Source organism: Microcaecilia unicolor, chromosome 8 (genome assembly GCF_901765095.1).
Source record: "Microcaecilia unicolor chromosome 8, aMicUni1.1, whole genome shotgun sequence".
Classification (NCBI taxonomy): domain Eukaryota; kingdom Metazoa; phylum Chordata; class Amphibia; order Gymnophiona; family Siphonopidae; genus Microcaecilia; species Microcaecilia unicolor.
In genome coordinates this window covers 15,384,563-15,397,597 of record NC_044038.1, presented here as the reverse complement: position 1 = coordinate 15,397,597, position 13,035 = coordinate 15,384,563, and the positions used below count along the sequence as shown (strand labels likewise).

Genomic DNA, 13,035 nt, shown 5'->3' with positions numbered 1-13,035 from the left:
ACTAGACTACAACAGCCCTGGGTGAAATTCTTTGGCCATTGTGAAGAATGAGGTAACCCAAACCAGGGGCGTAGCTATGTGGGGCCACGGGGGCCTGGGCCCCCGTAGATTTGGCCCTGGAACCCCCTGCCGTTGACCCTCTCGACCCTCCCCTCCCGCTGCCAACCCGCCGTCGCCTACCTTTGCTGGCTGGGGGACCCCAACCCCCGCCAGCCGAGGTCCTCTTCTTCCTTCGTTCTGTTTCTGAGTCTGACGTCCTTGAGTAGTGCTTAGATGGCCATTCTGGCTGTGAAGAACTAAGGCCGATGCCCAGGGGCGTAGCTACGTGGGGCCACGGGGGCCTGGGCCCCCGTAGATTTGGCCCTGGACCCCCCTGCCAACGAGTCTCTCGACCCCCCCTCCTGCTGCCAATCCGCCATCGCCTACCTTTGCTGGCAGGGGACGTAAGGTGCAGGACGTCAGAATCAGAAACAGAACGAAGGAAGAAGAGGACCTCGGCTGGCGGGGGTTGGGGTCCCCCGCCAGCAAAGGTAGGTGACGGCGACGGCGGGGGAGGGTTGGCGGCGGGAGGGGGGGTCGAGAGGGTCGTCGACGGAGGGGTCAAAGTTGGTGGTGTTGGTGGTGTTGGGGTATCGGCAATGGCGGGGGGGTCGGCGGCGCCGGGGCGGGGCTAAAATGTGCCTCCTCACCTCGGGCTCTGGACCCCTCTCCCGCCGAAGTCTGGCTACGCCCCTGACCCAAACACTACTTACAATCTTGGTGATTTCGGAGCTACTGATGGAATTCAAAGAGTTATTGATAGACATAGTGTTGGAAGAGTTGGTATCAGTGCGGCTGCTGTTGGCATCACCATCGTCTTCATCATGTCCCCTGGCGGCTGTCCTCATACACAACAGAAAAACACAAACAGAAGAAGACAGGGAATCAAATGAAGGGCGAGAACCCAAGATGGAAAGAGGAGCAAACACAGGGGAAAAGTGGCAAAGACAAATATACGAGTACATCAGCATAAAGATGTAGACGCAGACCAGGGCGGTGGAGTTAGACACAGAGGGGACAATCTAACCCCACAGGTAAGTTTTACCCATTGCCTTTGCACCAAATCAGATGGGGCAGTTTAGCTTCGACCATTACCTCCTGCAATATTACCCACATATCCCCGGATTCTACAAACGGCGCTTTAAATTTGTGCGCAAACTTGGACATGTGCCCAATTTTGCGTGTGCAATTTAATTGAATAATGAGCTGACGATAATTGGGCACTAATAATCAGATATGGATGCTAATTGGCAACAATTAGAATTTACATGTGCATCTTGCTAGGCGTATTCTATAACGCTGCGCATGTAAATTCTAGTGCGTGGATCTGGAAAGGGGGCATGGCCACGGGAGGGGCATGGGTGTTCCAAGAATTTGTGCACACTGTTACAGTTTCAGTTCGTATAAATCCTCAGGCCTAAAAGTTAGGCGCAGCTCTTGGCGCTACTCTATAAATGGCTTCCAACTCAGAGCGCCGTTTATAGAAGAGTGCTTAGCGCTTACGTTTTTCAGCAACCATTTTTCAGCACCATATATAGAATCTAATCCATAGTTCTGCATCTGCTTTCTCAGCAGGTAATGTTTCAGCTAGAAACAATGTACTTAGTTTGCATTATGCAAAATTATATACCCTGCTTTCTCCTTGGCCCTGGAACGCTTCTTCATGCAAGTAAACCTTTTTGTGGTGTAGCGCACGAGTACTTTTGCCTGCATTGATGGTGAGCAATAATCAAAGCACACATTTCTATCCATGTACATGTTGCTTTACCTGTGCAAATATCTTTGATTATAGCCCTTGATGCTTGCAAAAAAATACAGAGATACACGCACTTACATACGAGAGGGAAAGAGAGAGAATATGAAAATATAACATTCTCTGCATGTCTAATCATCATCTTTATATGGTTTATTAGCAGGACTCTGTGGAAGCCCTTCGAAGGGGGAAAAAAAAGGAGGAGAGAGATGAATTCCTCACGAAACAGTGAGCATCAAACAAAAAAGTGGGGCCAATGTCAGGAGGATATAAAATGTGTGAGGAGAAAGGGACCCTTTCTACAGTAAAGGTCCTTGCATATATATATATATTTTTTTTTTTTTGTACCCCGCGCTTTCCCACTCATGGCAGGCTCAATGCGGCTTAGGTACTTATTTGTACCTGGGGCAATGAAGGGTCAAGTGACTTGCCCAGAGTCCCACTAGCAACATTCCATGTAGAAGTCGGCCCTTGCAGATCACCAATGTGGCCGCGCAGACTTCTGCTTCTGTGTAGAATCTCCAATAGCAGCAACATTCCATGTAGAATCTCCAATAGTATCTATTTTATTTTTGTTACATTTGTACCCTGCGCTTTCCCACTCATGGCAGGCTCAATGCGGCTTACATGGGGCAATGGAGGGTTAAGTGACTTGCCCAGAGTCACAAGGAGCTGCCTGTGCCTGAAGTGAGAATCAAACCCAGTTCCCCAGGACCAAATTCCACCACCCTAACCACTAGGCCACTCCTCCACTGTTGCTACTATTTGAGATTCTACATGGAATGTTGCTATTCCAACATTCCATGTAGAAGTGGGCCCTTGCAGATCACCAATGTGGCCGCACAGGCTTCTGCTTCTGTGAGTCTGACGTCAGACTCACAGAAACAGAAGCCTGCACAGCCTTCTACATGGAATGTTGCTAGTGGAATAGCAACATTCCATGTAGAATCTCCAATAGTAGCAACATTCCATGTAGAATCTCCAATAGTATCTATTTTATTTTTGTTTCATTTGTACCCTACGCTTTCCCACTCATGGCAGGCTCAATGCGGCTTACATATTGTATACAGGTACTTATTTGTACCTGGGGCAATGGAGGGTTAAGTGACTTGCCCTGAATCATAAGATGCTGCCTGTGCCTGAAGTGGGAATCAAACCCAGTTCCCCAGGACCAAAGTCCACCACCCTAACCACTAGGCCACTCCTCCACTGTTGCTACTATTTGAGATTCTACATGGAATGTTGCTATTCCAACATTCCATGTAGAAGTCGGCCCCTGCAGATCACCAATGTGGCCGCGCAGGCTTCTACATGGAATGTTGCTAGTGGAATAGAATCTCCAATAGTAGCAACATTCCATGTAGAATCTCCAATAGTATCTATTTTATTTTTGTTACATTTGTACCCCGCGCTTTCCCACTCTTGGCAGGCTCAATGTGGCTTACATGGGCAATGGAGGGTTAAGTGACTTGCCCAGAGTCACAAGGAGCTGCCTGTGCCTGCAGTGGGAATCGAACCCAGTTCCCCAGGACCAAAGTCCACCACTCTAACCTCCTGACATTTTGCCTCATTTTTTTTCTTTGAGGCCCTTTGAAGGCCCATCAAATAGCATGGAATGCCACGGCCCGTGGGTTCTTTGGGTTCCCAAGATATTGTCATCTTACCCCAGCCTTGTAGAAGCTTCACAGGCTTCCAATTAAACAGAGAATAATTTTCAAAATTTTACGTTTGGTTTTTAAAGTCTTGAATAGCTTGGTATCACCCATGTTCGGTTCAACTCTGCGTAGTTATCAACCAGCCAGAACCTTGAGATCATCTGATGGGTTTATTGGAAGTTCCTTCCTTTACAGTTATTAGATTACATGAATATCGTTCCACAGTTTTTAAAGTGATCGGTCCTAAACAGTGGAACGATCTACCATTGAGTTTGCGAACAGTGAACAATGTTAAAGAGATACAAACCTTACTGTTTCGGCAGGCATTTGGCACCTAGTACAGTCTTATGCTTTTCTTCTATGGCTTTACAGATGTTCACTGAGTTGTGATTTATGATGATATAATGCATTTTAGTCTTTGTTTTCTTTTGTATGCTTTATTGTTTTTTTAAAATTTTATCAAACATATAAACGGCGAGTGACCGACTCACTCGCAAATGCGCAGTAGAGACTTCCCTCTCTGTCCCGCCCCCGCGTCAATACGTGATGACGAGGGTGGGACAGAGAGGGAAATTGCGCCGCCGAGGTTGATACAGCTCCCCCCGCCCGAGGTCGCCGCTACCGTTACCCCCCCCCCCCCGGCCCAGGCCCTCTCTCCGCTACTAAACTTACACATCCATTCGCCGGAACGCAGCAAGCACATCAGCTGAGCTGCCGTCGGCCTTCTTTCCCTGCCTGTGTCCCGCCCTCGCTGACGTTACGTCACAGGAGGGCGGGACACAGGCAGAGAAGGAAGGGCCGACGGCAGCTCAGCTGATGTGCTTGCTGCGTTCCGGCGAATGGATGTGTAAGTTTAGTAGCGGAGAGAGGGCCCGGGCCGGGTGGAGGGATGGTGGCGACTCCGGGGGTGGGGGGGGGGAAGGTAGAGGTGGCGAACTCACGGGGAGGGGGAAGGAAAACCCCAATACCAGCCCGTTTTTACAGGCTCAACGGCTAGTTTTATTATAAATGTACTGTTGTGAACCGCCGAGTACTTTTGGATCGAGTGATCTATAAATATTTTAAATAAATAATGTCATTTTCTAAGTTCCAAGTACAGTGTAGTATGTTCTCTGAGGCTTCCACAACTGGCATCATGATTGTTGCAGTTGTCTGGGTCTTCTCGTATCTGAGTAAGTGGAACCCACGTTTCAGCCATCGGGCTGTGGCTTTCTTCAGGGTATGCTGTGAGGTCTGCAGTTTGTCTCCATATAAAATGTGACCAACAAACTTTCTCACCAGATACCATCCCTTCCCTCATGGGTTCTGTCACCATTTGTCTCTTTTGAGTAAGAGGAGAAAAGCGTAAGCAAAAGAGGGAGGTACGGCAATTGTAAGAGAGGCGATGAGAAAACGACAAGAGAGGTAAACCTCAAGCTCCACTAAATGACCACATCAGGGGACCATAAGGCTTATCTACCAGTGGAGTGGCACTTGAACTGCACTGTGGACAACATCTGGAAGGATGAAAAGAGCAGGTGACGCAAAACTCGCTCCCGTCAAGAGGCATAGGACAGAATCAGTGCTTTGGTGGGTGAGTGTATAGGCAGGGGCGGCCCGACCATTAGGCCACCTGAGGCGGGGACTTCAGGTGGCACTCTTCCAGGAGTGGCATCTCCCTCTTCCTTTCCTCCACCCTGTTCCCCAAGTTTACCTTCTTTTTTCATGTTCCAAAAGCCGGCGGCAGCAGGCGATTCCAATACGCTGCCCTGCCGCCAGCATCCACCTCTTCTCTTTACTGCAGCCTGCCTCTCTGATGTAGCTTCCTGTTTCCTCAGAGGCAGCCGCAGTAGAGGCCCGTGCTGGCAGCAGGGCAATGTATAGGAATCACTGTGCTGCCAGCTTTTGGAACATGGAGAAAGAAGGTAAACTCGAGGAATGGGGTGGACGAAGAAGGGGGGAGGGGGGGAAACGGCATCTCAGCCCTGCCTCTGGGGGAAGGGTGCAGCATCTTAGCCAAGCCTCAGGTGACATCTTGCCTTGGACCGCCTCTGTGTATAGGCAAAGTGCAAAAATGGTTAGGCCCGATAATTAAAATGTTTTAAATGCCCACCATTTAAATCGTCTGTCTGGGGCTAACCAGGCATATTCAGCAACACTTAATAACCAGATAATGCTGCTGAAAATGTCCCGTTAGCGCCGAAGTCAGGATCAGCTATTCTACTACTACTACTACTTATCATTTCTATAGCGCTACTAAACGTACGCAGCACTGTACACTTGAACATGAAGAGACAGTCCCTGCTCGACAGAGCTTACAATCTAATTAGGCCAGACAAACAGGACAAATAAGAGATAAGGGAATTACTAAAGTGGGGATGATAAAATAAGGGTACTGAACAAGTGAGTAAGGGTTAGGAGTTAAAAGCAGTGTCAAAAAGGTGGGCTTTTAACCTAGATTTGAAGACGGCCAGAGATGGAGCTTGACGTACCAGCTCAGGAAGTTTATTCCAGGCATATGGTGCAGCAAGATAAAAGGAACAGAGTCTGGAGTTAGCAGTGGAGGAGAAGGGTGCAGATAAGAGAGATTTACCCAGTGAACAGAGTTCCTGGGGAGGAATGTAGGGAGAGAAGAGAGTGGAGAGGTACTGAGGAACTGCACAGTGAATGCACTTATAGGTCAATAAGAGGAGTTTGAACTGTATGCGGAAACGGATAGGAAGCCAGTGAAGTGGCTTGAGGAGAGGGCTAATATGAGCATAACGACACTGGCAGAATATAAGTCATGCGGCAGAATTTTGAACGAATTGAAGAGGAGAGAGATGGCTAAGTGGGAGACCTGTGAGAAGCAAGTTGAAATAGTCTTAAGCGAGAGGTGATAAGAGTGTGGATAAGTGTTTCGGTAGTATGCTCAGAAAGGAAAGGGCGAAATTTTGGTGATATTATAAAGAAAGAAACGACAGTCTGCTGAATATTCTGGTGTTTTTTCCAGGGGCGGAGTCAGCACTTGGTTGGTTAAGTAGCGATATTCAGCTCTTATATGGCAAAGGTCACTGAATAAATAGGACCTCGTACAAGTCAGTCCTATCTTTAGCTGGGTCACCATAGGCGGTTAAGTGCTGAATATCGTACTTAACTGGCAATGTTTTCGCCGCAACTCTATACCCAGAAGTTCAACGCTGGAGCCCAATCATAGCCTAGACATTGAATTTCTGGGAATAAGGCTGAATATCGGGTCTAAACCTCACTTTCCCATTTCACTTTGTTTCCTCGTTTATGTTTTCTGGTTGGATGTGATACAAGAACACATTAGGTGATCAACTGAGAGAATACAAGTTTCTTAAACGGAGAAGCCATAGGAAGGTAGGGACATGTATATTCTTTTTAACCTTGAAACTCTGCCGCTCTGGTACCTCCGATGGGAGACTTTGGTCTTGGAAGCTGAAAGAAAGAAGGTAGAACTGAAATCAGTTAAATTATGCAACAGTAACAGACTTTATAGCCTTACTCTAAACCGTAACCTATGGCTTCTGGAGAATATGTTGGAGAAGGCCTATGCCTAGGTTATGCTTTATCTCTATACTGAACCCAAGAATTCCCTTCTGATAAAGCGAGGATAGGATTTGATATCCCACCGTTCTGTACGTATTTACTGGTAAAAAAGGCCCATTTCGGTAGGCAATGAAACGGGCGCTAGCAAGGTAATCCCCCACCCTCCCTCACTGTCTCGCTGTGTCCCCTCAGAGACCCACGCCTCCCTCCCTCCCTTCCTTCCTTCCCTCAGAGTTCCAGACCCCCTCCCTCCCTTCCAGTTCAAGGCCCCCTCACGCCCCTCCCACCGAGTTACAGACTCCCCCCTCCCTCCGATTTCAACCCCCCCCCCCGCGTTACTGTCCCCTGGACCCCCCTGCCGTGACACTCTTGACCCCCCTTTTCGCCGAAGACCCTCCCCCGCCGCGTACCTGTGTGCTGATGGGGGACCCCAACCCCCAACACAGCTGAAGTCCTCTTCTCGTCTGCGCCGGCGTTGCTTGCTGAATGGTCTGATCAAGTTTCTGTGCATGCGTCTAATGTCAAACGCACGCACAGAAACTTGATCAGATCATTCAGCAAACAACGACGCGGCAGCCGAGAAGAGGACTTCGGCTGTCAGGGGTTGGGGGTCCCCCGTCAGCACAGGTACGCGACGGAGTTGGCTCGCGCTGCTATGTTGTGATTGGGCACAGTCGCTGCTGACGCACCCGGAAGTGGGAGACGTCATCATTTCAGGAGATGGATACAGAAGCACAAATACCTCAAGGCTTATGTCCTCGCAGTCAGCTTCAGAAAGTTGGAGGTGCGTTTTATTATATAGGTTAGTTTTAAAATGGGAAGACGTATTATCAGCACTGACACTGCTCTGAGGAACACTAAGCGCTCATCAGGGCCGCCGAGAGACTAAGCAGGGGTAGGGTTACCATTTTGTGTCCTCTGAAAAAGAGGACACATGTCACGCCCCCTACCCCGCCCCCGCCACGCCTCATGCCACGCCCCCTTCAGGTCGGGTTCCGCCACGCCCCCCCCCCCGTCACATAGTCCCCTCCCCCCCTCACTTACTATCTAGCCCTGGTGGTCTAGTAGCGTCTTCTCTTCGGGGCAGGAAAGAGCCCCCTCTTTCCTGCCCGGAGCGCTGCCTGCTCTTGCCTGCTGCATCCTCCTCGGTATGGCTGTGGATTCAAAATGGCCACCGAGAGTTGAAGCGGCCTCGCGAGAGTTCAAATCTTGGCGGCCATTTTGAATCCCCAGCCAGACCGAGAACGAAGGATGATAGACAGGGGAGGCAGCGCTCCGGGCAGGAAAGAGGGGGCTCTTTCCTGCCCCGAAGACGTCACTAGACCACCAGGGAACATGGTAAGGAAGGGGAGGGGATGGGAGACCAGGTCACGACCCACGGCGCCGATCGCGCGCCCACCGCACGCACGCGCCTGCCCGCACCCGCGCCCACGTTTGTCCAGAAATCCGGACAAACGTGGGCGCGGGCAAAATCCGCCGGACGCCCCGGACATGCCCTCAAAAAGAGGACATGTCCGGGGAAATCCGGACGTATGGTAACCCTAAGCAGGGGTAGGGCTGCCCCCCCCCCCCAGGATTGCCGCTGTCGCCTCTCCCCAGCCCGCCACGTAGCCAGACCAAAAAAATGGGGGGGAGGCATTTTGCCCCACCTCTCTGCTCCCCCACCTCAACTGCACATATTTTGGCTGGTGGGGGTCCCCAAGCCCCTCCTCCAGCAGAAGCCTTCCTCCATTGCTGTTCTCCGCCGCATTGCCTGCCCATACTCGAGCTTGCGCGGCATAAGGAGGAAAGGCAGCCGCATGGCAGGCAATGCAGCGAACAGCCCTGGAGGTTCTCCTAGCAGGGCTTGGGGACCCCTGCTAGCCAAACCAGAGGCCCCAAAGCTCTGTGCCTGCTCCTCTCCAGCCTCTAAAGGGGGGCCCAGCGCCGGAGTTTTCTCTCTCCTGCTCCTGTCGGCACATGATCACCTGGATCCCGTCAGGAGCAGGAGAGAGACAGACACTGGCGCCTGCTCCCCCTTGGAGGCCAGGCCCAGGGGAATCTTGCCCCTCCTGCCCCCATTCTCGATGGCCCTGGCACTCATTTGAACTTGTAGTCATTGAAGAACCAGCTGGTGTGTAAAACTAGGCCAGTTTAAAAAAAAATTACAGATATTTAGCTCAGCTCCCTAATTGGTTCATTCTGTACATCCAGTTTTCTAAAATCCACCAAGTATTTATTTATTTGTTACATTTGTATCCCACGTTTTCCCACCTATTTGCAGGCTCAATGTCGCTTACATAGTACCGTAAAGGTGTTTGCCAAGTCCAGTATGAACAAACACAGTAATGTTGTGGTGGAATAAGGTTCGTGTGTACAGACACATTATGGAATCATAGAGAGGAAGAGTTATTATATGTCCATTATATTTATTACATTTGTACCCTGCGCTTTCCCACTCATGGCAGGCTCAATGCGGCTTACATGGGGCAATGGAGGGTTAAGTGACTTGCCCAGAGTCACAAGGAGCTGCCTGTGCCTGAAGTGGGAATCGAACTCAGTTCCTCAGGACCAAAGTCCACCACCCTAATCACTAGGCCACTCCTCCACTGTTGCTACTATTTGAGATTCTACATGGAATGTTGCTATTCCACTAGCAACATTCCATGTAGAAGTCGGCCCTTGCAGATCACCAATGTGGCCGCGCAGGCTTCTGCTTCTGTGAGCCTGTCGTGCAGGACGTCAGACTCAGAAACAGAAGCCTGCGCAGCCTTCTACATGGAATGTAGCAACATTCCATGTAGAATCTCCAATAGTATCTATTTTATTTTTGTTACATTTGTACCCCACGCTGCCTGTGCCTGAAGTGGGAATCGAACTCAGTTCCTCAGGACCAAGGTCCACCACCCTAACCACTAGGCCACTCCTCCTCCCTATATGACCTTCATAAGAAGAGTATTGCGGCTCTCTACAGATGAAATACTTCAAAACCTGTACATATCCATTTGGTCAACTCCTAATTCAGTTAGACCAACTAAATGAAATTGAGATAATAAATATGCATATAAATGCCAAGTTTTACCCATAAAGGTTGCAAAATCAGCAATTACACATTCAAAACCGAGAGTGATTTCACTCTTTTTTGGTTTTGGCTGTTCCTACTAGCTGTGCTGCAAAATAACTTATACTCATGCGTCCTTATACTGCTTTAGAAAAGACTGCCTTCAGCAAGCTTTTTCGTAAGATATCTGAGAGACTGTGAACATTGTGACTTGAACACCCCTTTTCTCACACAGACACCCTCTCCAGATCTGCCTTTACATCTTCATTCGATGCGTCCAGTGGTGACCCTACCATTAGGCCAACTGAGGCGGGACCTCAAGCATCACTCCTTTCCACCTCCCACACCGAAGGCAGTCTGGCTTCTCCCCCCTTTCCTTTCTCAACTCCCTTCCCCAGAGGCGGGCCACAGAGAAGAAGCTGGTGCCAGCAGCAGAGTAGCGTATGGGAATCACTGTCGCCGACAACTTTTGGAAAGCAAAAGAGGAAGGTAGACTCGGAGAAGGAGATAGAGGAAAGGAGGGAAGAGATGCCAGACCTTGGCCGGGGGGGGAAGGGAGTTGGGAGAGAGAGAGAGAGAGTGTGAAGGGAGAGATGCTGGATTCGGGGGGGGGGGGGGCCCATCTTATCCTTCACCTCAGGTGGCAGATTGCCTTGGGCCAACCATGAATCAGGGGCATAGCCAGACCTCAATGGGAGGGGGGCCAGAACCCAAGGTGGGAGGTCACATTTTATCCCGCCTCACCTGCTTCCCCCCACCACCGTCGCCACTTCTGCCCCTCCCTGCCGCCGCTGCAAAACTACCTTGGCTGGTGGGGGTCCCCAACCCCCACCAGCTGAAGTGTTGGTCTGTCCCATGCTGGTCTCATATTGGCATAAGTACATAAGTACATAAGTAGTGCCATACTGGGAAAGACCAAAGGTCCATCTAGCCCAGCATCCTGTCACCGACAGTGGCCAATCCAGGTCAAGGGCACCTGGCACGCTCCCCAAACGTAAAAACATTCCAGACAAGTTATACCTAAAAATGCGGAATTTTTCCAAGTCCATTTAATAGCGGTCTATGGACTTGTCCTTTAGGAATCTATCTAACCCCTTTTTAAACTCCGTCAAGCTAACCGCCCGTACCACGTTCTCCGGCAACGAATTCCAGAGTCTAATTACACGTTGGGTGAAGAAAAATTTTCTCCGATTCGTTTTAAATTTACCACACTGTAGCTTCAACTCATGCCCTCTAGTCCTAGTATTTTTGGATAGCGTGAACAGTCGCTTCACATCCATCCGATCCATTCCACTCATTATTTTATACACTTCTATCATATCTCCCCTCAGCCGTCTCTTCTCCAAGCTGAAAAGCCCTAGCCTTCTCAGCCTCTCTTCGTAGGAAAGTCGTCCCATCCCCACTATCATCTTCGTCGCCCTTCGCTGTACCTTTTCCAATTCTACCATATCTCCTCTGAGATACGGAGACCAGTACTGAACACAATACTCCAGGTGCGGTCGCACCATGGAGCGATACAACGGCATTATAACATCCGCACACCTGGACTCCATACCCTTCCTAATAACACCCAACATTCTATTCGCTTTCCTAGCCGCAGCAGCACACTGAGCAGAAGGTTTCAGCGTATCATCGACGACGACACCCAGATCCTTTTCTTGATCCGTAACTCCTAATGCGGAACCGTGCAAGACGTAGCTATAATTCGGGTTCCTCTTACCCACATGCATCACTTTGCACTTGTCAACATTGAACTTCATCTGCCACTTGCACGCCCATTCTCCCAGTCTCGCAAGGTCCTCCTGTAATCGTTCACATTCCTCCTGCGACTTGACGACCCTGAATAATTTTGTGTCATCGGCGAATTTAATTACCTCACTAGTTATTCCCATCTCTAGGTCATTTATAAATACATTAAAAAGCAACGGACCCAGCACAGACCCCTGCGGGACCCCACTAACTACCCTCCTCCACTGAGAATACTGGCCACGCAATCCTACTCTCTGCTTCCTATCTTTCAACCAGTTCTTAATCCATAATAATACCCTACCTCCGATTCCATGACTCTGCAATTTCTTCAGGAGTCTTTCGTGCGGCACTTTGTCAAACGCCTTCTGAAAATCCAGATATACAATATCAACCGGCTCCCCATTGTCCACATGTTTGCTTACCCCCTCAAAAAAATGCATTAGATTGGTGAGGCAAGACTTCCCTTCACTAAATCCGTGCTGACTTTGTCTCATCAGTCCATGTTTTTGTATATGCTCTGCAATTTTATTCTTAATAATAGCCTCCACCATCTTGCCCGGCACCGACGTCAGACTCACCGGTCTATAATTTCCCGGATCTCCTCTGGAACCCTTCTTAAAAATCGGAGTAACATTGGCTACCCTCCAGTCTTCCGGTACTATGGGCGATGCGAGCATGCTCGGTTTCATTGAAACGAGAGCATGCACGGCGCCACTGAAAACAGGAGAGGCAAAAGAGACAGCATGGGACAGACAAATCCTTCAGCTAGCGGAGGTTGGGGACCCCCGCCAGCCAAACCGGGGGCCCCAGAGTCAATTTGGGGGGCCCAAGCCCCCGTTGTCCCCCATAGCTATGCCACTGACCTGAATGCTTCCATTCAAGATCCTCACCAAACATGGAATTTGCCATTAGCAGTCGACCAGACCCTTATCAGTTTTGTCTTGTTGTCGCTCTATTCATATACGTAGCTTTAATCAGAAGCCTACCTGTAGCCCTTTCAGGTTGACTCGCCTCCTATGGCAGGGTTGCCCTGAAATGAAGAAGTCATTGTTTTCTGGTGACTCCTCAGATGTGGATGAGTCCTCAGCCTCTTGCCCGTTGGCTTTAGGACCAGGTCCTCCAAAAGTCTGAGAGATAATGGTTATGGGCAGATTCCTGGGTAAACTCTGTACAAGAGAAAGAAATGTAGATCAGATGTCTTGTCTTGGACAGATCAATTGCATATGATGTACCTCTTGACATAACTGACTGAACTCAAATACAAGACT

At 49.6% G+C, this 13,035-nt stretch overlaps 1 protein-coding gene across 1 annotated transcript in view; it reads right to left on the bottom strand.

Annotated features, from left to right (window-relative positions):
• The window catches only part of CARD11 (caspase recruitment domain family member 11), a 107,028-nt gene that overhangs the window by 48,265 nt on the left and 45,728 nt on the right, over positions 1–13,035 (bottom strand). The window contains exons 9-11 of the mRNA XM_030211885.1: positions 12,754–12,933; positions 6,816–6,867; positions 753–877 (exon numbers count right to left, since the gene is read on the bottom strand). Coding sequence (XP_030067745.1) covers positions 753–877; positions 6,816–6,867; positions 12,754–12,933 — 357 coding nt within the window. The remainder of the gene's footprint in view (positions 1–752; positions 878–6,815; positions 6,868–12,753; positions 12,934–13,035) is intronic.